At 37.9% G+C, this 27,188-nt stretch overlaps 1 protein-coding gene across 15 annotated transcripts in view; it reads left to right on the top strand.

The window, feature by feature from the left end:
* Positions 1-2,320: 2,320 nt before the first annotated feature.
* The window catches only part of LOC119696000 (aminopeptidase O (putative)), a 172,489-nt gene continuing 147,621 nt past the window's right edge, over positions 2,321-27,188 (top strand). For 13 of the 15 annotated variants that reach the window (XR_005255474.1, XR_005255473.1, XR_005255475.1 and 10 more), the window contains exons 1-4: positions 2,321-2,507; positions 10,399-11,348; positions 18,406-18,572; positions 25,046-25,208. Coding sequence is in view for 11 of the 15 variants with exons in the window: in XM_038125420.1 (XP_037981348.1) it covers positions 10,546-11,348; positions 18,406-18,572; positions 25,046-25,208 (1,133 nt within the window). In the remaining 4 variants the exon portion in view is untranslated. Of the gene's footprint in view, positions 2,508-10,398; positions 11,349-15,201; positions 17,091-18,405; positions 18,573-25,045; positions 25,209-27,188 lie in introns of those variants that run through there. The other 2 variants (XM_038125423.1, XM_038125424.1) reach the window with 2 other exon arrangements.

Raw genomic sequence — 27,188 nt, 5'->3', positions numbered from 1 at the left:
TATGTATCTGCATATCTCAGATCTTCTCAAAATGAACTGTTACAATAGTGGCTTTATCTGGATTCAGGACTCAAACCTAACCACTCAAAGTGGCATATTGATGTTACACTCGGCCTTCCCTTGGTTACTGCAGATAGACCTAGTCCGAAAGTCCTTCTGGAATATAGGTAGTGCGGATGCAATCCTCAAACAGAGAACTGGATCCCTATACTAGATCTGACTGTGTCAGAGATATTTTCTATCATGTTCCTATCAGTGCTAGTATGCTCCAATTACTTTGGAAAGATTGAGATTTCTGGCAGTTTTTGATGCTTTAAAAACCATTTCCATCAGACCTGTTCTAAATAAGTTTGCAATTCACAAGGCCAAGTAGGCATCCAAATGTCATATAGGCTCCTGAGTCCAGTATTTGTGTCCCATTCCAGTATTGTTAGCAGTATTTTCTGCTAACAGGCATTTGACACCAAAAACCAGGAAAAAGAAAAGAACCCCTTAACACCAGTGTAGCACTGAGAAGCAGGCATTCTTTATTCAGCCGGATGCACGAAGGCTTATCTCCTCCAGAAATCATGCACGCCGAGTACAGAAAAAGTTCCTGTTTGTATACTATTCTTTACATGCACATTCATTGACTTTCCTGGAATAAACATACATTGACAATGATTTCCCTAAAATCACTGACATATGTTCTTTTCCCTCTGCATATGCGTTCTTCTGTCCTGGGGGTCTCTTTCGGGGTTCCTGGTGGTCAGTGACTCCAAAGTTATACCTGACTACCTGGTGAACTGGTAAAATTTGGCACAGCAGAGCTGGCTACTTTCCAGTTGTTGTTCCTACAGAATAAGCACGGTGTGGTTCCACAGGCCAGTGGTTTTTGAAGAGTAAGCATTGTATTGGCGCACCAGGTGCAACCAATTTTTCATCTGATAACATATTCACAAAACTAAGCCAAATCCTTCTCCTCAGGAAGATTTTCAAACTACATTCACAAATTCCCTGCCTAGCATAATTTGTCCAGTGGGGACAGGAAATCTCTGTAATCCAAGGATAACAGCAATTGCTTGATGGGAGATAAATTTGTTTGCTATTTCTGCTGGTTAGCAAGGATCTGAATCCAAATTTCCCACCGCCCTTGAAAATGCCCTAGAAAATGCAACTGGAAGTTCTGGGAGTGACGCCCAAATTTTGCTGTCAGTGGTTTTCCATGTTGCATAAGTAATTAAATGTTCACGGGGTTGTTTCAGTGCTCAAAATCACTGGAAATGCTTAATGTTTCTTCATTTTACTAGCAGGAGTAAAAGAAAAACTTCCCACTGAGGTGCATCCTTGGAGCCTGTGTCCAACCAGCCCTGTCACATGGAATCAGCTAACCAGTGATTAACTGCTCCAAGAGCTAAATCATTCACTGCCAATTCAAATGACTGAATTAAGTGTCTAATCACACATATGATGTAAAAATAAATGCTTTTATTTATGCTCTAAGCAGAGGCTACTGGGATTTTGACTGCCTGCAGATCAGTCACATGGCCCCACCTCAGTGTGCAAACTGTGTGTGTCTCCATGTAGATATTTCAATGTGCCCACCAGGGCTGGTACAAATGGCTGGGCAATCCCGACACTGAACATCACCACCAGCGACCGCACCAATGCAATTCTTGCCCTGCCCCTCTTCCCCCACACCCAGGGAAGAGGGAAATTCACAGAAACACAAAATAGTTAGGGTTGGAAGGGACCTTTGGAAATGAGGCAGTCCAGCCCCCCCACCCAGGTAGGGTCACTTACAGCAGGTTACGTAGGAACACATCCATGCGGGTTTTGAGTATCTCCAGAGAGGGAAACCCTTCATCTCCTGCACAGCCTATTCCAGTATTCTGCAACCTTCAATTTAAAATAAATTATTCCTTATGTTGAAGTGATTTTTTTTATGTTTATGGCCACTGTTGCCACTGTTTATGAGCTCTTCCCGTTGCTCCTTGACTCTCTTTTACTGAGGAGACCAGAACTGGACACAGCACTCCAGATGCGGCCTCACAAGGCCGCTGTCCGAGTAGACGGACAGCACCACCTCCCTCAACTTCCTACACTCTTCCCGATGCACCCCAGGATACCCTTGGCCCTCCCAGCCACAAGGGCACTGCCGGCTGACGGACAACTTGCTATCCAACAAATCAGCCTCTAGCTGGGAAGGCGAGGCCAGCTCTGCTGACAGCAGACGCGTTACACTCGGTTGCCCGCACCGAGGCCGGGGAAGGCCGCGGCGATGGCGGCGATGGCGGCGGCGGCGGCGGCGGGGCGGGCCCGGGCGGATGAGCTCATCCGTGGGCGCCGCGGCCGCGCCGCAGGGGCGGGGAGGTGAAGCCGGTGCCGCGCCGGGCGCGGGTGGGTGGCGGCAACGACGGCAGCAGCAGCTCGGGCGCCTGGCGGGGCCGGGCAGGGGACGGCGCGTCCCTGTGCGTCCCCGCACACGCCCCGGGAGCCGGCGCGCAGGCGGGGCAGTGGCCGCCGCTGTAAGTGTTCCTTCCTTGTCCGTCGCCCCCCGTCCCCGTGCTTCCGGCCGGGTCCCGCCGCGCTCGGCCGGACGGGCCGGCATCGCTGTCCCGCAGCGCTTCCCGCCGCTCCGCCACGCCTCGTGCGAGGGAGGCGCTGCTGGAAGTGACAAAATTTTCCGTCCCTGCCTTTCCTTACAGACTAAATGGCTGCGCCCAGAGCATAGGGAGCAGTAGAGGAGGTAGAATGCAAAGCAGTAGGGAGTGTGCGGCCGGCGATCGCTGCTGTCCTTTTTCACGCAGCCTGGGTCGGTGGCCTTCTTATGGGCTGCTAGTGTCCTGAAAGAACTTTAAACGTGGATGTGTTCGACCCTCCCAAATCTGTTCCACTCATTGTCCTCTTTACAGGGGAAACACGTAGGTGAAACCCCTGTCTTTGTAAATGGTGGCGTGTAATTCATCTGAGGATCTCAGCTTAGTTGTATGTTAGGTCCTTTACTCAAGATAATGGTTAGATTGCAGAGATCTAGTTAAATGGCTGAGATGGCTTGCCAATGTCAACTTTGGAAAGACTTTTTCTGATACCAGCCTTAAAGATTTAGTTCTTTGACATTGTAGGTATTATTCATTAACTACAGTTGCATTAAGTTGAAAACAGTCATTCCGTTTCAGCACAGATTTTATTTGGGTGATTCCTATGTATGAATGTCGTCAGACATGCATACTCCATGTCCTGAAAGTCAGTCACACACAACCTTTCCATGCGTATTTTGAGTGGAAATAAAATCCAAGGTAGTTCCTCTTTAATGCTGTTCAGCATCTCTATAGAATCACTCGCTTTGGAGGGACCACTGAAATGATGATCATCTAGTCCATATCAAGCGGGGTTAGGTATAGAAAATTACCCAGGCCCATGTCCACCTTGAAATCATTTTGGAAAATAAAAGCTGGAAAATTCTGTCCTTACACAAGTGTTGGTCACGGGGTTTGTTTTGTTTTTGTGGTGTTGTTTTGTTTTTTAATTTTGGATTTTGCTGGGGTTTTCTCTTTCTCTTTTTTTTTTTTTTTGGGGTGTTGTTTTTCTTTTGTTTTTTGTTTTTGTGGGTTTTTTGATAAACAAAGTAATGGTAAATTTGGGCGCAGAAAACTGTAAAACACATATTTGGTCTCTCTTTAAGTATTTGGTCATTACTGTAATACAAATAATTGTCAATGGAGTAAAGATGGGTTAAGGGTAATATCAGGATACTCTTCCTAGGTCCTTTACCGGATGCAAGTTATGCTTCTTTTTCAGTCCTGGGTGTTTTTCTTTGGGAGTTAGTATTTTGGAGGCAGATGGGGACTTCTTTTTTTCGGTATTTATTATCTTATTTAAGCTGGAAGATGGAGTTTTGTCTCTTGGCTTGTCAGTTCAGCTCATAGAAATAAATGTCCCTTGCTGCTAACTTGCTGTTGTAGTTGGTAAAGAAAGTCTTCTGTTATACTCATTATTCCTGTAGTTTTCAGACTTAGAAGAAGACTTCTGGAATGGTACCAATTGTTTTATCAAGGGATATCAGTGATTGAATTAATTTTCACATCAAAGCCTCATTACAAAATGTGCTGTTTTTCTTGTGATGCAGAGTGAGGTCTGTAAGGTCTCTTCTGTGGATTCTTTTATAGTAGTTAACTATGAGCAAATGTTTCTGTTAGTTTGTTTAAGCCTTACTTTCATCTATAGAACCCATTCTTGCCTTAAAAATGCTTAAGATCTCTTTGGTATTTGTCTTATATGTGTGCAGGGAAAAAAGTTTGTAATTACCAAAAATAATGTATTCATATTTCTTGGTATCTAAAGAGTAAAATTATTGTTGATGCTGGTGGTCAAAATTGAGTTTTTAGTAAGATCTTAGTGTATTATAATGGGTGGAAAATGTATAAACCTGGATTTGGAAGGAGCTGCCTTGAAAGCAGTTGAAACGGTGTTAGTTATACTTCTTCTAATTATCAAAGAGAAAGTTTATCCAAAAGGCACTTTTTTTTTTTTTCCATTTTAAAGTTTCTTTAAATGTTAAGTAGAGAGCATTATAGCCTTAATTCTAAGCACCTGCTTGTTGAAAGCAATTGAATTAGCTTTTTTGTACAGATGAAGAAAATCATGCTTGGCTGAAGGTTTTCCTTGTACAAAAAGGTGGTGTTTAAATGTGTCTTAATATTGGCTAGTGGCATGTAGGGAAAGTCTTTGTCACTGAAATTCTTCTACACCTTTTGAAGAATACCATGATTATGGAACACAATCAAATGCTCTGTGCTTCAGAGATCCTTGTTTGTGGATCAGGATATTAGCTTACATTACCAGCTCAGGTGCACATGCCAGGCTATGTGTTCGAGTGGCTGTGCATGGAGCTATCTCTCAATAGCTATCTCTGCTGACTGTTGATCTAAGTAGATGATTCTGGCAGGAACTTCAAACAGGCTTATCGTAAATTGCTAGGATTCTTCTGACCATCCTTAGTTTGCTAGAAAACTAAATTTGCATAAATTTCTATGGAGTTACTTAAATGGACTGTTATTTCAGGGAATGAGTTTGTGTAAGGTGTGAAAAACAGAAAAGCTGAGATAGAAATGGGCACCATCTTAGGGATTGATACCTGCTACTTGTGTCAGCATTTGTGTGTTACTTTGTGTGATTCTGATTTTACACAATAAAAAATAGTGGTATGGTTTGTAAGGCATTAACTGGTTTATGTATTCAAATATTTGCAGCAACTCCATGTTGGGAGTTTTCCAGGGCTTGATAGATATCAGCTACAGAGCTGTAACTGCTTGGATTCATTGGAGACTTGATCTTCTATTGTACGGCCCTCTTTTCATTCATTTTTGCTTTCTAAGATTTTGGAAATGCATGAAAAATGACAGCTGTAGTTGTGCTCTGAAACAAGACATATTTTGTGTATGCTTCATGTTTGGTGTATGCCTTCATGACAAGATGCAGGACTATTTTAGGCAGCTGTGTTTTATGCCTGCCTTTCACAGTCGTGTAAGCCATGACAGTGTCACATGTAAGACAGTCCTTGGCTGGCTGGTGCAGCAAGAGTGCAGTGAAATTAGCCATGTGCTTGGAAAGGCTGTAGATAATTCAGTACATTCCTGATAGTGTGTTTCTGGCTCCTGACACTGTATTATGAAGTCATCTCTAATGGCCGCGCATCTTCTGTTTTTCAAGCTGAGTTTGTTTGGGTTTTTTTTTAAGTTTGTAACCCTTTCACTTGTTTCCACCTAGTAGTGTCTTTGATGGACATTTCAGCAAGTTCAGAGGCTTTTCTAATTTTCTTATCTGGATTATTACTGTTAGAGTGGAGTTGATTGGAGTAGTTAACTATTAGCATTTAAAATAACAGCTTCTTTCATTAATGAAATATCAATATCAGGTATCATAATTGATCACTCTAGTTTTTAATGTGCTGTTTACAAGTTTAACTACACTCCTTTGTATAACAGTTCTCCCCTTTCTGGCTCACCATTTGAAATGCCTATTCTGTGTAATGCTGAGACTATGAGTTACAATGTATTGCCTACCGAAAAGAAACCTCTTCTCCCCAACCACCCCCCCCCCCCCCCCCCCCCCCCCCATCCCCCGACATTTTTAGCAAGCTTAATCTTGTCTACTTTGCAACTGTGTTTTATGTTGCCTGGAAACTTTTTTTCTCATTTTCTTTCAGAAACTTGTGTTTCTAATTCAGGCTGATGCTTTTTGTATTGAGTGGAAAACAATGTTATACAAATATAATTCCCCAAAGGATCATATCTCTCCTGTTTCCCATTCTTCATGTCTTTCATGCAATTCTATTATGTGCTGCTGATCAAGATTGACTCTATTAATGTTGGCCACCATCTGCTGTTATTGTTTATTCTTTTGTGAACATCTGTCTTCTAAAATATTAAAACATTAAAAAATCAGCTTTCCCTGTAATTTTATTACTTTTATTAATTACAAAATGTATTTACAAAGTACATTTAATAAGAAAAATCCATTGAATTTAAGGTCTACCTTTAAAATATACTAGTAATTTTTTACATCTCTTTGTGTGAAAGACATATGACATGAAACACTGTTTATGAAATGATCATAAGGACTTTGTAGCAGCATTACAATTTCTAATTTTTTTTTTCATGGAGTTCAGCTAGTGAACCTCCTTTTCTAAAGGTGAAATGCATTCATTGCACAGAAATGAAAACCAGATACTCGGGGCATAATATAGCAAAAGATATTACAGAAGACAATGTTGAATAAGAGATGTATTTCAAGAAAAGCTGTCAAAAATGTATCTTTTCTGTGATGCCAGTACCATGATATGTGTTTAAGATAGTGAACAATTTGTTGTACCGAATTCAAAGAGTATTTCTCAGAACAGCATATTTATGAATCAGTAGTAAAAGATGTTCTGTTTGCATACACAAAGCTCAAATATGCACAGAGAAATTTCAAGGTGTACATCAAGGGTTTGGATTCAGAAGGTGAGGTAGTGTGTTTCCTGTATTATATCAACATCATGATTAGAATTTGTTCTCTTAACCTATTAAGGAAAAATGAAAAGAAAAACAGAATGACAAATGCTAGACTGAATTAGTTATATGATTGTACACAGTTTGGGAGTTATGTTTTTTACACTCCATCTCAGTCTGTACTTAATTTGTCACAAAACATGTCAGAAGTAATTTTTCCTTCGTAGGAAAGAATCCTTCATTTGTTTATCTAGGCTTGACTTGCAAATTTGTATAGCATTGCAGCTCCTGTTGATTCTGCTTAGGATTTCAATAGGCTGTATTTTAGTACCAGCAGTAGTAATTGTGTTGGAGGGATAATAATACTATGATTTATTTGCAATTTTTGAGAAGACTTGATTGAAAAAAAGACACCATGAAGTTATATTTGTTCAAATGCTTGGAATCAAATGGTAAATAACATCATTATTTACAGCCTGTTCAGTTAAAGCCCCCAAAATATCATGTATTTATGAAAAGACATCACAGTCTATGCAAAGAAGAGAATGGGATTTGCATATTTGATAGTTGCACAGCTACCTTTTTCCTGCTCACCAGTCCCTAGTATCTGTGATTACAACTTTTTTTTTCTGTGGGGGCGGATGTACTTTCTCTGTATGTCATCTCAGTGGTTTAGTCATGTTGGACCAATGAGGGATGGTCTCTGTGTAGATGCCAAATTTCAAACAAAGGATCAGTATGTTGTTTTACAACATCATTGAACTAGCATTGCTGATTGAAAGCAAATGTACAGATACCTACACTTTTAACAAATGTAACAATATATATATACATATAAATAATTTTGTCCAGTTCAGTTATGTATTCTGAAAATGGTCCTTTAAAAAAATTTGTGAAAAAGTTCATTACCTTTTAACTCTGATATTACATTCTGTTGTAATTTTTATCCTCGTGTTTTGCTGAAGTGCATCCTTCCTTTACCATTTTTTGCTTGCATTTTTTTTTCACTTGGCTTTCTTTCAGATTTGCTTTAATGTGATTCCTGTGTTATTTGTTTTATTACTACAGAGGTTGTGTGTCTGGTCATTCAATGCCCTGATATTTTACTTTTTCCTTGATAATAAAAGGCTGTCTATTTAAGTGTCCACTGCCTATTTCAACATCCAAATAAATAGTTTATTCCTGTATTTTCTTCTTGAATAAAACTGATAATTTCCCAAGGTGGTTGAGGTCCAATATTTGATAAGCCAACCAGAGCCTGAAGGAAAAGTAGATAGCTATCTTGTGTGGGACACAAGCATTTATCCATGTATTTGAATGTCATCAAAACAGCAGTGCTGTTCATGACAATGATAGAGAACAATGTTTCCTGGAAGTATATTTTGGTATTCTTATACTTAAAATTGTGTATTTCTCCTCTTATTCTTTATTTTATTATTCCCTTTTCACTTAGTGTTTCAGTTCAGTAACAAAAAAGCAGCTCTACAGAATACAAAAACCAATCAATTTTTACAGTTTAAAAAAATTAGCTCAGTGTAATGCCTTGGAATGCATGGAGGGTAGTTGTATTTGCAAGACAGCTTAGTTTTTTTGCTTGTCTTTTCTCCATGCTCCTCGAGGGAGAGGCTGCCTACATCTGCTGTACACACCCAGTCAGGACCTGGGGTATAGCAGGTAATCTTCCCTAATTGCCTTTTCCCAAGGCTGGCCTCTCCTCACTACAATTGTGTGCATAGGATAGCACTCACATTTTATAAAAGGTGTATTATATTATAATATTAGTATTATATTATATCAGTATAATATCAGTATAATACTAGTATTATATTATAAATATTTACATTAAATTAAAAATGTGTTTGTGCAAAACAGAGTTTGAATGTTAGTTAAATGTTGTGTTTTTCCTCACCAAGTCACTTTATTTCTTTACTGTATCACCAATAATTACTTGACCTGCTAGCAGTCATGAGGTTTTGGTAGTAAGAAAAAAATCCAGGTAACGTCGTAGATGCATTGCTCATGTTGCCTGAATTTACGGAGCTATTTCAGTGGAAGAACCTTCTGATCTGAGCTTGTTGCCCAGGTATGTTTGCAGAAGTACTGGAAGATTGTTGAAAATTCAAAGGAAGGTTTTTCTCAGCTTGCCGTCAAAGACAGCCCTGAAAGAGCTGTTTCTGACAGCTAGAAAGCCACTGAGATAGGGAGATACATGCTATGTTTTTGTGCTTTCTGTGAAACTAGTTGAGGGAACTATATGGACAGTTTCTTGCCATGAGCCTCTCACGTAATGATAGCAGCTTGATAGCATGCCCTGGATTCCTACAAAAAAAGATACAGCAAATCTTTGGGGAGTCTGAGTTCCCCTCTGTGCTGACTTTGAGAATTATATAAAAATTGGTTTTGTATAGTGAAGTCTTTGATGAGGTGTAAAACTGTGAAATGGATTGTGTATGTCACAATGGAGTATCTGTTCTCTTAAGGCACTTAGAAGCAGGCCTGGCTGCCTATCATGGTGAATGTCACTGAAATGCCAGAGAGACAACTGTCTGTATTTCATCCTCTGATATTTATTCCTGATCTAGAAAGCAAATAGAAAGGACTTAAGTGGGCTAAAAGTGCATGACTTTGGCTAATGGTCATGGCAAAACAGAGAATGCATGTCAGTTTAACTTTGTGATGAACTTCTGCCTATTGTTGCTACAAATTTTGGTGCATTTTGGTATTTTTGTGCCTTTATAGGTATTTACTTATTTTCCAGTGAAAAGACTTTCTGTTTTCTGTTAGGCACTATTCTGAGTTATTATTGTGAGTTTCCAGCTACAAAAATGTAATTATATACCTCAGGTATTTAAGATTTTTAAAATCTTCATGAGCAATCTCAAAGGAATACTTGGAATGCACTCCTTGTAAATTGAGTCATTTTCTTGTAAGTGCTGATATGAGAGTGGTTGTAATGTGGAAAGTATATTAATCTGTGGACAAGCATTGTATATAGGAATTTATTACTCTAAACGTTTAAGACCTGTGAGGTGATTTAGACTTCCTCTTGTTATTTAAAATCACAGCAGAAATATATCACTATCTTTTGATACTTTTGGTTGTTTCTAACAGTTTATAAAAGCTATTTAGAAATACTTTCATTTGAGTTCTTCTGTGAAATAACAACTCAAATGAAAGTATTTGAGTTCTTATCTGAATTTGAGTTCTTATCTGAAAAATACAGCCACTGGTCCTTGATAGCAAATCCTGAAGCAAGCAGATGCCATTCTAGCCTGATGCCATTGTATGGAAATACAATCACCCTTTAGCAGTACTACTGTAATAAAGGCAGCTGGACTTTAAATAGATTTTAAATAGATTTAGAATCAGTGCATTTCAGAAATGGTTGTGAGATTATTTTCTTTCTTTTTTTTTTTTTTCTTTTTAGAGTGCAAGAAGTGGATAAACTACAATTTCAATATTGTCATCTTATTCAAAATTATTTTTAGGACTGGAGACTGAATATTCTCCTTCTGGAGTCATCTTATATCAGAATTGTCCAAGGCTTTGTAAAACAGTTGTCCAATAGGTGAACATGGAGACACAGCTAGACCCCATGAAGGATGATTTGCCTTTAATGGCAAACACTAGCTACATGCTTGTAAAGCACTATGTATTGGACTTGGATGTGGATTTTAAAAGTAAAGTTATTGAAGGCAGCATAGTTTTGTTCTTTGAGACCGGGAGCCAGTACAGGAAAACCAGCAGTGCTGGCAAAGAATGCTGCCAGTCACAGTTTGATGAAACCTGTAAAATGAGGGCATCTGAACCCTGCCACACTCCTATGATAAATGTTAGTACCTGTTCATCTAAAATGGAATATAATGATTTTGCTGTCAGTGGTAAAGAAGAGGAAGCTGCTTCTGATGAAAATAGTAACCATAGCAACAATGAACAGGCTTCTGGGATTTCTAGTTCAAAGGACTGTTGTGACATAGAGGATCATGGAAACAAGGATTTTCTGCTGGTATTGGATTGCTGTGATTTATCTGTGCTAAAGGTTGAAGAGGTAGATGTTGCTGCTGTGTCAGGCATTGAAAAATTTACAAGGTCTGCCAAGCTAACTGGTGTTTCAAAGCTGGAAAATCTCAGGAATCAGATTGTACATGAACTTGTGACTTTACCTGCAGATCGCTGGAAGGAGCAGCTATACTATTTTACTCACTGTAGCCAGGCACCTGGCTGTGGGGAGCTTCTGTTTAGTACTGGCACCTGGAGTTTGGAGATAAGGAAATCAGGAATTCAGACTCCAGCAGACTTTCCTCATGCAATAAGAATATGGTACAAAACCAAGCCAGAGGGAAGATCTGTTACATGGACTACAGACCAAAGTGGCAGGTATGTAACTGTTTGCTAAAAGCTTTGTATGCAATAAATTTAAATAGGTGCAAGAATTGAGAATCATATAATTGCTGAGCAACCATGAAGATGGTGAGTACACTGTTCCACAGTTTTCATTTCATCCTTGGTTTGAATCTTTTTGCTGTCCTGTAGAAGAACAGACAATCTCTGCTCGTGAAACCCTAATGGACTTGAAGATCACAGGCCTGTCTTAGTGGTTGTGTTAGGTCTTTCTGGGTGGGAGTATATAACTTGTGTGTATTTCAGTAAACGTGTGGGGGGAATGGGAAATCATCATTTAGGGAAAGAAAAGGTATGAATGACAGGTTACTTTGTGCTCTTTTTCCTTCCTGACTTACACAGCATAAGGTTCAATATACATAACATTTACTAGAATTTACTTCACAATTAGTCCTTTATCAATATTTTAATTAGCTTAGAAATACAGTTTTTGCTGTTTAGTCTCTCATAATCAGCTTTCAAAATCTTCTTCATCTATAATGTTAAGAACATTGATGATAGCAAATGAACTGCAAACTGAAAGGAGAATTGGCATTATATTTAGTGTTAGTGAGAAGGACATAGTATTGTACTGAAATCTTCAATATAAGCCTTTTATAGAAGGAAAACTACAATCCACTCTTGACTTCTACAACTGTAATTGTTTTATTGAAATGTTGTAAGGTGGATTTTAATGGCTGTTATTTCTTTCTGATGTCTAAAAAGCAGGAAAAAAGTTGGAAGATAGGAACAAATGTGACCTAATTGAATACTTGCTTTTCTTTCCCAGTCAAGAGATAAATGGTTACTTTTTATTTCAGTTATATTAATATAAATTAAGTCTTTTCACTAGCATCTCTGTTGGTGAGGAAAATGAGGCCTTTTGATTGTATTTGTCATGGTTAGGGAATTCTGCTACTAATCTGTAAGCACCATCAAGTCCAGAAATGTCTTAGTCGTGTTCATTATTTCTTTCCCTTCCTTTCCTCACTCCCTGAGGTGTTATTTTTGGTATGAGTTTAGGAAATTTAACTTGATATAGTACTCTTGTATCTGAAAATTCTGAATTTTGACTGCATGTGACAGTAGAGCAATTGCCCATGACCTCATATCTATGTCCACCTGCCCGCCTAACTTACGTTAGCAACACTCAGCTGATATAGGACTCCTCCTCTCTGTGGTTTTGAGCATTTGAATATTTCCTTTAAGCAGCTAGATCACAAACAGTTTTGACTCTTTATCCCTTTCACTGCAAAGCATTGTTTTTACTTTAGTGACATTTCATGGCAGTTGTACACTAATGGATGGAATTTTATGGATCAGTAATAGAGCAGAAAAAGCAGACTTGACATGGATCCAGCAGTCTGATGGTATAAAATAGTACAAACTGATTTATTATCAGGCCTAGGTAGGGTATTCCAAAAACTAATGCCTGTCGGAAAATTAGTTGTGATAGCATAGTCATTTGAATCTTTCTTGGTATTCTTTTAAAATCAGATTCTATATGTGATGAGCCCATAAACATAGTGGTAAATCTCATATTGCCATAGGAGGATTCTTCAAATTATTCCAAATTTGGAACATTCTGGTGCTTTTTTTTTCCAGATGTCAAATCTGTCAAACTCCTTGCCAAAGGAGTCTATACTGTGGTTCCAATCCTGAAGAAAAGTAAATAACAAAGTACACACGTTGTGTAACCACTTCCATTGTTTCCTGTAATTAAACAATAGTACAATGTTTTGAAATATAGCTTATGCACAATTTTATCAAGAGCTTCATTTTATTTATTTTAAAGAATGATGTATTATAATACACAAACAACACCAGCTGAAACAAGGCTTTCTGGGATGAGTTTAAGCAAGATCAGATATATGTGTACAAACTTGTTATCACAGCAGGACACACTTCTGTTTTTAGTAGAGGAACTGAACACGTGGAATTTCAGTATTTCCCTGTCCAAGCTTTTGGGGCCAAACAAAAAAGGCAATGACAGAGCTGACTTGTGATAACGGAAAGAGGAAAGGAGAGAAAGTGTAAAGGAATGACCAGGGCACCTACCAAAATACACTTGATGAAAGGGACACTTTTGACCTCTCTAAACTTGGGTGCTAGTTCCTTCCATCACTGGTGTGATGACACAGGTGTGTGTACAGCTGGGTCATAAGGCACATGAGGGAGCTAATCTAATTGAAAGTAAGTAGAGCAGGGAAGAGAATAGATGGGAATAAGATGTGTTTGGAAAATACTATTGAGGTTAGTTTGGAAGGTAGAGTTATTCAGTACAAATTATAAAATGTGTCATGAAAATAGATGTTTGGTTTTTCAGTGGCATGAGTTAGCATTGTTCTGTGCTCTTGAAAGCTGGAAATGCAGGAAGGGAGTAAAGAATTTGGTTTTCTTCGTAGGCATGATTTGGTAGAATAAAATAGTCCAGAGCCCTGGTAGGTCACAGACCAAACCCTAAGAGGCTCTCCTCAACTGTGGGGAATCTCTACTGTTATTTTGTTTAATTTTGTTCCCAGTAATGGGAACATGGGAATATAAATATTTGACAAATTAATTAAGTTTTTTGAAGTTCATTGGATTATTCATGTGATATGCAATGAATTCTAAAGACTGACAAATTATATGAATAGAATGGAAAAGTAAAACAAACAAATGAAAATAAATCACAAAAAACCCCAAAAAGGAAAACCAAACAGAAAAAAAACAAACCCAAAACAACAAAAAAACCCCAAACAAATAAAAAAAAATAAAACAAAACCAAACAAAAAAGTAGGCAAACCCTGAGTACAAAATAAATGGATTTGATATTCCTGATAAGTGGAAGGCAAGAAACCAATATTTGTAAAAAATAAAAATACTATCCTCTGAATTAGTTGTCCTAACTTAAAGAAAGACAATGATAAACATGGGTATTATTGACTGGTGGTTTTTTCAACAGTAAAATTTAAACAAGAATACCTGCTCTGGTGGAATATGATGACAGTCACTGGAACCTTGCAGGTATGTAAATTGATGAGGCTGAGTAAAAAAGTTCTTGTGATTTAGATGCGGGAAAGTTCTGCTGCTTTGACAATGTAATCTAGAGTAAGGAACAGAATTTCCCGTTGCAGAAATAGGGAATGTAATTTTTCAAATACCAGAAGGGGATAGAGTTTCTGAGGTGGGCATTTTCCTTGATAAAGCTTCAGACATTAGGCAAAGCAGGTTGACATGGTGAGCCTTAGAATATGTTTTAGGGGTATTGATGGCAGGCATCTCATGGCCTGCAGATTCCTGTGCAGAGAACAGATTATCAACGGAACATTTATTATTAACTTGAAGATCATGTTAATTCATTATTATAGTATAGTGGATAGGCTTATATGGGAGAGGGAGATCTGTCAAGAGCTGGTTTGAACTGATTTTGTTGAGTTGTAAAGATATGTTGACTACTGATGAGTTGCAATGCATAAATCAAATTTTCATCAGAGAGATTACTAAACAACAGATAGTCTCTAGTCTCCTCTTGGGGCAAAACCAAACATTACCACAACTAGTACTTGATTTCTCCAGTAGTCTGGATGACTGTTTGCTTGGGAATATTTACTCATTTTTCTCACAGTCTTCCTTTTAGTTAGGACAACTAATTCAGAGGAGATAATTTAAATTTTTTACAAATATTTGTTTCTTGCCTTCTACTTTTCCAGGAATATCGAATCCATTCATTTTGCACTCGGGGTTTGCCTTTTTTGTTTGTTTGTTTGTTTGTTTGTTTACTTGTCATAAAGTTGTCCAGAGGAGTGACCAGAGATGTCAGTCCCGTGTTTTGTGGATGCTTGTTCTTCCAGTGTGACAAATAACTAGATAAATATTCTGAGTTCTCTGCTTATCTTTCTTTTGCTGCATGAAATTTCCTTAACTCTTGAAACCTCATCATGGCAAAGATTATGGTTGACATAAATATTACATAAGTAGATGATTTGAGTATTACAGGATCATTAAAAGTTAAAGACTGGGGGGGAAGGGAGAGAAAGAGGAAAGGTACTGTGAAGTACCCCCCTGAAAGGGACTGTGAAGTTTCTTGCTAGGAGGGGTAGAGATAAATGATTAAAAAAGGGCAAATTCAGGTATCAATTGACAAAAGCAGTCCAAACCTAATTATTTGTCTTTGCTATTCTGTCATATGCTTAGATTAGCTGGTTTTTTTTTCCTGGATCAAAATTAAGAAACTGATTGATACCAGGATAAGAATTATATTTCTGGTCCTCTTATGTGCTAAAATTGTTCTGCGTGACCCCAAACAAAGACAGTTGTCAGCTGCAGTGGATATCCTAAAGTAACACTGCACAATTTCCAATGCTATAAAAAGAAATTACCACTGTAAAGAAGTATAACAAATATCTAATTAAAGGCTTATATAATTGTTCTTCTGATAGTTTCCTTTAAATATTTAGAACTTGTCTATTTCATTACTGTTTTTTTAGCAGACAGACATAATTGGGTATATTCAGGAAAATAATAAGTTAATAAATATACCTGGTCAAAAATTGTATTAAAATGGGTGAGAAGTCCTACTTCTCAAGAACAGTCAGTATGTATGTGACCAGTCTTTCTCCACTTATCTAACTCACTTTCTACTTGGGCTTTTATGGTAGAGACTTGTGACCTTCCTGTGTGTGTATATTTTAGAATTAAAATGTCTTAGGGAAAAAAAAAAAGCTACTGGACTAGAAGGGTTAGAACTAAGCCTGTAGGAGCAGCTTGAGTACTAGCACTAAGCATATCCATTCACTGAGTTTCTTTTTCCCCATCTGCAAAATGGCATTGACATTATCTGTAAAATACCTTACAGTCTGCCGGTAAAGGTGCTCTCTGAGAGCAGGTGACATAAATGTTCCCCTCACAAATCTATTCTCTGTAATGTTTATATTGTATTTGACACAGCATTATAACATTTAGTTTAGCACTGTTCTGCCAGTCAGTTTTCTCTGCCATTGTGGCATTTCCCTGTACAGATTATGAAGATCCCCTATACTGCTCCTAAGATTGGATTGTACCAATGGCACCTGGCAAAACAGCCTTCACAGTGCAGGGCAAATCATTAGGAAAATGTGTGTAGCAGTAGTCACTAATCCCACCTTTCCTTTTTCCTTTCCATGCCTTCTCAGCATGTATGTGTTGTAGGGTAAATAATAATCCCAGTAGCTCTTGACTAACATTACCAGGAGGAAGCAGGTCTTCTTGGAAAGTGAAAAAACAGGTTCTTCTTTTTTCCTGTGAACTCACTGCCATGCACTCTTTTTTTTTACGGGAGAAAAGCCAATTATTCTATGTATATGAGATAGGTTACAGATTCAGTTTTGGGAGTTTAATTCTAACTAAATAAACTAAAAATCCATGCAGATTAGTGGTCTATTACATTTAGCTGTACTTCGTGTTTTACTGTTTAAAATATAACCACTTTGCTTTCTCTCCACTGCAGTTACCTGAACTTCACTCAATGTCTAGGTGCTACTCCATTCACTCTGGTACATGATGGGGGACATTGGGCTATTTTCTTTTTCTGCTTGCGTGCGCTAACAATAGGCCTACTTAAACTGCAGCTTTCTTCTCTGTTTTGCTCAAAGATATCAGCTGGCCTGCATTAGTTAAGCCACAGTAATTTAAGTGTGCCAAGACAGCTCTGGATCCAATAGCACAGATAGCAATGACAAGAGGGCAAAAATATCTTTGGAATATATTTAACCTGTGACTGTGAGCATTTCCAAGTTCTTTCTTTCTGTATGGTTTGAAGTTGGCTTCAGAAAAGGAATGATTTGAAAGGAAAAGCAGTTTAGATGGGAGTAAATAAAATGCTAAGATCTTAGCCATTGCAAAATCAGTTTTGCTCTAACAATTTGTCTCCTACCTTCTGAAGTGTTTTGATAATTTTTCAACCCAAGTAATGAAAGATACTGATCAGAATATTTTTAGCTTCAAGCATTCGCAAAATAATGTATTTTGCTCCCATAATATTTAGCTTTAAATATCGTAGGTTTTAAAAAGTTCAGTGTAGTGAAGTGATGATTTCAGGATTTTCTTTCTTTTACTGAAGAAACCTATTGACTATGGGTTTTTTATATAATTTGTAATTGAAAAATTACCTTTTTTTCCCCTTAAGATAAGTAGTGTTAATATGCACGTAATAAGAATTTAGATGATACTGCAAAATGGAGCAAAATAAGTAAAGCAAGAATCATTAAGTCCATACACCAGCAATAGCAAGTTAGAAGGAGCTAATTAAAGGCCTTGTTACCTTCCCAGCTGTAACTAAATGGTTAATAAGAAATCTACAGTCATGAAATATTGCAGTTGAAATTGGAAAGGGGTAGTAGACTGAGAGGTTTGGCTGGGGAGAGGTTTAGAGTAACTGCAAAAGGAGCAGTACTACAAGGAAGATTGCTATGTAAGAAGCAAGAAGGAGGCTGAAGCTACCAGGATAGAAATTAATCTTATTATATGCCCTGTGGCTGAAATTCCCAAGGACAGGTGAGCTAGTATGCGTTACCTTTAAGATTAAATGTAAAAATGCCAGGATTTATTGAGACTTGGACTAAGGAAGACTCAAAACTAGATCGACTGCATTTTGCATGAGCCTCTAGGTTGCTAATCGAGGAGACTGGATTCATGATAGTGAAAGCACTACTGGAATGATAGCAGGGAGGTGTCACAGGTGTTGATGAAGTCCTGCAATGGCATAGTCAGAAGATACTCAGAAGCCTTCTTTGACCTTATGAGTTCAACTGGAAGCTATTATATTAGGCTGGAAGACTCTTGAAAAGGAGAGGGGAAAAGACTGGAGTTAGTCTTTTCTAGTTTGAAGGTATTGTAGTAATCTTGCTTTTTTTTTGTCTTAAATTACTTAGATTGTACTTTGATTAGTTCATGTCATGCAGGTTTGGAACCTGCAGAGCTGAAGTTAAAGAAAGAAACCATCTCAGTACGGCAACATCTTTAATTTTTTTATGTAGAACGTAATTCAATCTTTCTTATTGTAATTCCAACATCAATCTCTTTTCCTTCCATCTAGGCCATGTGTTTACACAATGGGATCACCAATAAACAACAGAGCCCTCTTTCCATGCCAAGAACCACCAATTGCCTTGTCAACATGGCAAGCCTCAGTTCGAGCAGCTGCAGGCTTTGTTGTGTTAATGAGTGGTGAAAACTCAGCTGAACCAGTCCAGCTTCGAGAAGGTGAAATACATTTTTCAAGACAAATTATTTTCCATACTTTTATAATTAGAAATCAAGCTTGGTAAATAAGTGATTTGTGAAAGAATGATGTGCCTAACCTTAAAAACACTCCCATGCCTCTGTGTAATCTCTGTGTCATTCTGTGGAAAAGTTATATGCTCAAGGCCTCAGGATAACTTTATGAGTATTTGAAGTATCTACATTTCTGCATTTCACTGTGTTGCTTTTTTTTTCTCCCTCTGTGTTTCCAAACCTAGATTTAATTTTTCATTTATTGGCTTTATTTTGAACACAGTGTGCTCGAGTTTTGTAGATGCAAACCTTATCAGGCTCTCAACAACTTCAGGCCTTGGTAGAGAACTATCTTTCAGTTTTAGTACTCCAGTCTGAAAATAGTTCAGCATGTCATTAGAAGCAGCGATTGTGCCATATGTGTTGCCTAGAATACATGGAATATCTGAAGAATATCTGGTTAGTGCCCTGAAAATCTGATCTCTGTGGGTTTTTTTTTTTGATTTGATAAAACATACCTTTTTCAACAGTAAGCAAACAAGGATTTTTTCTGTGTTGGTTATACTTTATTATCTAAACTTCTTTCTGCACAGAGAAGGAAGTTTTTAAGGCTTGTGTAAGTTCTACATATAATGAAGTGGGTCTTGTTCTCATGAGTTTTGATATAATCTGTCAAACTGGGTCAGTATTTTCTAGTGTGAGTAGTACTGATGAGACATAGCATGTAAGAAAAGGTTAGAATTAAGCTTTTCTGGGGAAAATATTTTCTGTTCCCCTTTAAATGGGCAGGTTTATTCTTGGGTGGAAAAAAAAGAAAAAGTCTCTTGATTTGAGAATCATCAGTTAATCCATTTTCGTGGAATTGTCTAGTTATATTTGGCCATATATGGGGCCTCTTTCAAGGCTTGTCTCTGCTGCTGAAATATGGAAAACTGCTATGATGAGCTGCTCAGTTCCCTTGGAGAATAATACTTTCCTGTCTTAGCATCAAGAAAGCAAGCACCTTTTTGACTTCAGACTAGGATAATAGCTTTTCCATCAGTGTTTAACTAGTTTAGTGAGAGACCCTCATTTTCTTGCTTAGATACAGCTGGAAATGAAAAAGCAGCAAGCTGTTGGGAATTGTAAAAATTTACAAAACTAATAAAGGGGCAAAAAGGGAAAGGAGTAATATTCTGAGGGATGTTTTAAAATCCAAGTAAACCCAAGATTTAAGTGCTAATCTGAAGCCTTGGATAAATTCTTTAAGAATTTAGGAATACAAATTTGTGAGTTTAATTAATAGAACCTCTAAGATTTAGTCCTAAGAGTTAAAATGTTTGAAATGTTCTGTGCTTTAAATAACCTGTCCACGTAGATCTTGTTGTTTGGCAATTCTAGAAGGTGTATGAAATGTATTCCGCTTAAAATTTTGTCTTTATGCACCAGAAACCCTTCCCGGGTAGCTTCAATTTAAATAAGTTTGCCAAGTTGTTTACATACAGTATGCTATTGCTAGTGCTGCATATTTATAATACCATACAAACTGGCAGAATAATAAAATCTATTTTTAAAAAATGCAATTTAATGGAAAGAATTAGCATTTTGGTAAGCAGTTGTGAAGAAAATTCTTTTGAATAGAATTACAAGATAGCTGATTTTTTTTTCCTTTAAAAGTCATATTTAAAACCAGTGGGCAGGCAGAATGTAAGAGAATACCAAGCAAAGTTGATTCCTTCAAGCTTTTAGAGATCTGCATTCTGCTTCACAGACACACATATCTACGTGTACGGATGCATTAATCCAGTGCATAGCTGGGCTAGGTTCCTCATTTACCACTTATATTTGCAGGTTTTGGCAAGAGTCTGTTTCCTCCCCTATGTGCCATCATTTACCACTCATTTAGGTTCCTCATTTACCACTTATATTTGCAGGTTTTGGCAAGAGTCTGTTTCCTCCCCTATGTGCCATTTTTGCATTCTGCCTCCTACAAAGCTATGGTTGATCCTGTCATTTGAAACAGAGGGAGCCCACGTTTGTTTGAAAATAGTGATAGAATACTTACTCAAATAGAAATGGTAACTATTTGAGTGTGACCAAAAGTGCTTAAAATACCTTGCATTTTTTATGGAGTACTTAGAGAAGTTGATCAGAAAAATACAATTAATAATGCCCTTTGGGATAAAGCTTGATGGGGAGCACTACATGTGTGTGTATGTGAGCTATTTAAACACTAGATTTATTTTTCTACATTTTTCAGTTTTACTTTCCTTTAACACATTACTATAACACATAGTTAGCTGCAAATACATTTAGTCACAAACACCTTTCTGTTTGTTCAATTCGTATTCAAGAAGTAGATATTCAGCCATTAAGTGTAAAACAGACTGGTTTGCTTTTTGTGTGGTTACTCTACTACTATGTAATCCTTGATCTTGTTTTGACACCTGCGCTGTAAGTGAGGAGTACACTGGTCCTGAGAAAAAATAGAGTGCTAGAAGAGCCACTGCTCCTGCGATAGTTAGCAGTAACAGTTGCCTTTGCTCATGCTCCTCACTTTCTACAAGGTGAAACAAAAGAGTGCAGTACTTGTGTTGGTTGATCTCCAGTATGTATCAGGGTCTACAGCATGGTAGTTGAGAGCTTGTCATGAGCTACTCATCCCTCTGACCCAGTGCTGAGCTAATGCTCTGGCATGAATGTGAGAGAGCTCTGTGGGGAGTTCTGGTTTTCAGCTAAGATCAAAAAATCCCTACAAGTCACAAAGAGTTTCTGAAAGCCGGAGGGTTCTTAATCCTAATGCTCCAGCCAGAGAGTTGTTTTTACATAACTACTTATTTAGCTGCACGTTTTTATATTAGCACTATCTTTTACCTTGTATATCTGTTGCTGTGTGGGGCTATTTCTCCTTTTCCATAGAGGTAGTTGAACTTTATGGGTTTTAGTGAATAGTAAACATCAGCTGTATTTTGTGGTGTTTGTGTTAGTGCAAACTATTTGACAAAAAATATACTCGTAAATAAAAATGTTCATAATGTACTTGCATCTGGCATTAACAGGTATAGCTTTGGCTTTCTTTTCAGTTGTAATGAACTCTAGAAGACTCAAACAATTTTAGTGATGTCAAAGATAACTGAATGCATTAAAAATTCTAGGAAGTAATTACATCATTCATTATTATTATTTCAAGTAGGAGAAATAAATTATCTTTAAATTGTTCTTTTGCACAATTATAACTAGATTAAAATTTCCTGTTCTTGTTAAACATTTGCATGAAACGTTTTTCACTTTTAACTCATAGAATAGGTGATTGTTGCTGCATGATTAGTGCAGTTATGACACAATATATTTGCTTTGCCAAACTGAAAAAAAAAAATCAGAACTACAGGTAGGGGAAATAAGAAAATGTTTTGAATATATTATAATTGCCTAAAAGAATTATGTGTAAGAATCAAAATGTTGTAAAAATACATTACAAGTACAAGTACTGGTGTGATCTACTTGTATTTTTCCCATGGACTAATCCCAGCCCAACCTCTTGTTTTTCCCAATGTGTTCTTACTTAGTTTGAAGATGTTTTTATGCTGTGTTTGGTAAGCAAAGCCACGTTTCGGCTGCACTGTTTTCTGTTATCCTAGAGATGGAGCTGTCTTCAAGGCTGACTCTGAAAAGCACAAGCAGCTAGAGGATGAGGAGAGCAGCAAAAAGGAGTTGAGTGAAGCTTCTGATCACAATCTATGTGTTGGGATAGATCATAGGATACAGATGAAGGAAAACAAAACAAAGCCCACTGACATGAAGACAGTGTAAGGAAGGAAGTGAAGTTATGGGAGAGGTCAGGCTGGAAGACAATCTTACCAATAGTGAGAGAAGACACAAGGTCAGTGGGTTAGTTAAGCTGTCTTTGAGACAATGCTTCATGGTTCTCTCCAGAGAGAACTTCTGCCAGCAAAAAGACCTTTTCGGTCATTGATCAGCAAATGCACTGTTTTCCAACCCGAAGGATTCTGTCGTTCTACAGGGAGAACTCACTTGTCACGCCCGTGCATGTGATTTCAGTCAACAACTGTAGGATAAATATATAGGTATTCTACATAGTTCTTGAATACGAATGCAAAAGGCATCAAAAAGCTCTGCAGGAAGTGGACTTAGCCTTGGGTAGATATGCAGAAACATTATAGAACTTGGATCCTCCTCTGGGAGGATCCATAGTTCACATGATTTCTAAAATCCTTGCAAGGTAAAAGGGACTTCGGTACCTTCACTCTTTTTGCATCAGTTCAGCTCCAAATATTCTGTTCCTTGCTAATTTGTATAGATTTCTGAATGAAGTACATGTTGTTCTTCTCTCTGAATTGCTAATCTGATTGCCTTGCCTTTTAGTTGTTCTGTTCAAGCTGTTAGTGGAGTGTTTATTAGAAAAAACAACCCTCTTGCTTGCTCTAGCCTGTCTTACTAAACCTGTTTCTCGCTGTAACCCTCTCTGATCTCTACCTAGCACCAGCCAATCTCACAGTTGTGAGAGCCTTCCCCTTAATACCTTGTGCCATTTCAAACAGTTTTCTGTAACTGCTTTTTGACTTCCATGCTCTTTTCAGAACATAGTTGAGAACATGTGACAGTTTTTTGACTACAGTTTTCTCTGATGTTATTTAATTCTTAAGTTTTTACAATTAACATAACTGCATGGAGCATTTAGTAATGCTTTATAGCATTTAGATGTAACACTAAGTGCAGAACCGCTGAACCTTGTCCTGTATGTATGTAAGTTAATGGCAAAGTTGTTACTAGCTACAGTCTGTGTAAGCTTGGGCCTTTAGCACAGTGTCTGTCAATGAAACTCTGTACATCAGGAATTTGGTATTCCGAAATAATATATTGTTGCTGCCAGGGATGACCCTTTTTTTCTCAAGGCGGCATTTGCTTGTCTTGGCTTGTTTGCAGCTTTGTTAAGTTAATAATAATAATAAAAAAACAAAAGGCAGAGTGAAATTTTGCAAAGTTATCCTCCTTATTCTTAATGTGTTCGGAGCAAATAAGTCCATTCTGCTTACATACTGACAGGAGCTTAGGAAAATTACGTTCACCTGACAATACTGACAAAAGGTTTTTGATGGATGTTGCCTAAAGTGGAATGGGGTGAAGGAGTATAAGTGGTTTCTAGTGCATATAAAAGGCAAAGACTTCATATGCCTCCCAGAAAACTTCACAAATGGTATTGTTTTGTCATACTAAATAGGAGGTAGAAATCTTATCGAGGCTAAACTAAAGATTTTTTTCTTGGTCCTTCCTTTGGACAGCCTGACCTTCGTGGGTCCTTGAGGTAGGAAATCAAGTGATTCTTTCCAGCAGTTGTCCATTTCCTTTCCTCTGTGCCTTGTGGTCTCCACTTAGTTGTGTTTTTTTTTCTTTTTTTTTCCCTTTTGGTAGTGTTCCATAGTCCTAGTCAGAATACTTTTGCAAAGGAACAAGTACTAAGGTTCTGTCAAAATAACTGAAGATTGTGTGTTTTCATGTTGCCCTAGCTACAGTCATTTGCACATGATTCATCAGATTGTAACTCATGCTAGGTTCTTTTCAAGATAATGAATCTATTAGTATGGTGTAGTAACTGTATTATGACCATAAATTAATACGTGGATGTGATTCTTAAACTATACTTTTTTTAAGGGACAAACAGAAAATCTAAGCAACATTTGTATTAATGAAAAGTATGCTGTTCTAAAACATCCACCTTATAAAAATGTGATTGTACATACATTAATCCTGTGGCATACTCCTTGTCTCCTCACATTGTGTTCCCATAATGATTAAACTTAGTATATTTTTACCTTCTAGTAAATTCTTGTCTTTTAGCATCTTCATGGGGTAATATGACCAAGTTGCTGACTTAGGTAATATCTCATCTGAGTCTAAGCTTTGATTTCTAAACTGCCTGGCTGACATATTATGTACCTCAAATAGCTGGGTCCAATTCACTAACATTAGTGTTATTTGTTAGAACTTGCCTATCAGTTTGGTACTGCCCAGAACACAAAGGAAAGGTTTTGCTTTGTGTGAAATAATAATACAAACAAAACAAAATTGTAAGATAGTCGTAAGGTTGAAAGAGTTACATTTTAATATTGTGTGTATATGTATTTAAAGGTGTTGTGTCTAGATTTTGTGTCTGATGTAATTCTTGGGTAGTAACAGTACAATCATGTTAAGTTGCATTAATAACATCCCGCTTATGGATGATTTATTTACAGGTAAAGACATCAGCAGAAAGAGCAAAGTTACAGGTGTAAGTAAACAGACTCCATGGTGTTCCCATACAACTGTTTTTATGTGTCTCGATGCAATTATTTTTATTTTCTCCACAAAAATACCAGGATGTAAGGTGGGAGGTTTGGCCCAAAATCTCACGTACATGAAAATATCAACTACTTAATGTGTGCTGCAAGACTCATGAGTCTGTACAAATGTTCTTTTCTTTACAGGTATCTTGAACTGGTACTACTATGTGTCTATGCCAATGCCAGCATCCACCTTCACTATTGCTGTGGGGTGCTGGCAGGAAGTTAAACAGCAGTCCTTCAAACAAAAAGCTGCTATTGGAACAAATACTGAGTTTTCCTTGCCATCATCACAAACTGATTTAAGGTTGGTGTTTATAATATTATTGAAAAATTAGATATATGGGTAGAATTTCCATTTACTCTGTGAAATGTTAAAATGAGTCATATTAGCACAGGAATCAAAATAGAACTTGTTTAATCTGAACAGAAAAATCTTGTCAGGAAAATAATTCCAAAGGCATTATTTCATGGGAGTGGTTCTTTTTATGTGAAAGCAAGCTACTTAGTGAGCAACAGGGTTTGTGAATTCCACTGTCTGCTAGATTTGTATCCTGTATACTTAACACTCTGCTGCAGCAATGCCAGCTGCTGTCTTGTTTCTTAAAATATTTGACTCAGTCCATTCTGGATACCTAATGACTCCTACTACAATATTGCCTACTTACTTTTTTGTTCTGCTCCAGTCTCATTGCCCATTTAGAGCTGGCCTGTGCAATGGTTTGCCTGGGGTGACATGCAATGACCAGGTACATGAAAGATCTAGTACAGTGGTCCCATAAAATAGAGTGTGACCAATGATTCTTAGCTGGTTTTGACCAAACTAGTAGAAATTAAATTATTTTGGATACATCTATTCCTCCTCCCAGTCTAGTCAAAACTCATTAAGTTTGAATTTTTACAGAGTGATAAGAGATGAGCAGAACAATATATGTCTGAAAATAAGATTTGAAGATAGAAAACAAGTTTCTGGAAAAATACCATTTGCTTTCACATGTATTCGCTTTAGTTAGCAGAAGTCTCAGACATAGGACTTGATTTCCTCATATATATTACTCTCAGCTTTTTGAATTCATATCATAGCATCATAGAACAACCCAGGTTGTAATGGACTTTGAAAGTTTTTCTGGTCCATTCTTTCATGGGAAGCAGCTTAGATAAAGATATCTAACATCCATTGGCCTTGTCTTGGCCATGTGGCTCCTTGTGAAGAGAACCACTCAGTGACCTTTGTAGATGCCCTTCAAGTACTGAAACACTGTGATGAGGTTCTCATTCCTCTTCCCTGAAAACGTCTAGCTCCTTCTGCTTTTCCTCACGGGGTGGGTTCTGCAGTCCTTTGTTCGTTTTTGTGTCTTCTTTGAGTTGTGAGGACCAGAAGGAGACGTGATGTTTCCCGTGGGTGCTGCCCAACAAGCTGTGCTGACCGCGCTGTCCCCGACTCAGCCAGCAGTGCCCCTGCAGCTGCAGCCCAGGGTCTGATTTGCCTTCGTAGCTGCAGTGCCACGCCAGTGAGCGGCGGTCAAGAGATTGTCCCCTGAACTTCTGTGTCCCTTTCAGCGAGCCTGTTCCCCAGACATGCAGGTCACTGCCTGTGATGGGCCCTTTGGTGATGTCACCCCACGTGCAGGACTGTGCCCTTGTCTCTACTGCTCTTCACACTGCTCTTGCCAGCCCCACCCTTTCAGCCTGTCCAGGTCTCTGAGGTGCCTCTCCCTTCTGATGTGTCCACCTCAACAGCTAACCTGGTGAGGATGCTTTCAAATCCATCATCCAGAATGGTTGTTGTGCAGATGTTGAACCGTGTGGGGTCCAACACAATTTCTTGGGGAACTCCAGTAGTTACAGGCTGCCAGCCGTAGTGAAAACCACTGGTCACCACTCTCTGCATGTGGCCTGTGCATCAGTTTTCATACCCATCTTGCAGACCACCTATCCAGATTGTATGTTGCCAGTTTGTCCAGGAGAAGGCTGTGGGAAACTGTGGCAAATGGTTTGCAAAAGTCTGGGCAAACAAGGTCTACTATTCTTCCCACATCAACAGGAATTGTTATTTTGTTGTAGAAGGTGATTTGGGTTATAAGTTTTTATATATTAAACTTTATTATTTATTAATTTATTTCACTTTATTATTTAAGTATTTAACATTTTCTGTTACTCAGTTTGAAGCTTTGCTGAAAAAATACTTGTCTTTTAGACAGCTGTATTGAATAATACTTTGTTAGCATTAAGACAGTGGAACTACTGAGACTTTGGAACTTGAGGACTTAAAATGGATGTTTTTGTT

Source organism: Motacilla alba, chromosome Z (assembly GCF_015832195.1).
Source record: "Motacilla alba alba isolate MOTALB_02 chromosome Z, Motacilla_alba_V1.0_pri, whole genome shotgun sequence".
Taxonomy (NCBI): Eukaryota; Metazoa; Chordata; class Aves; order Passeriformes; family Motacillidae; genus Motacilla; species Motacilla alba.
This window is presented reverse-complemented; position numbering and strand designations above follow the sequence as displayed.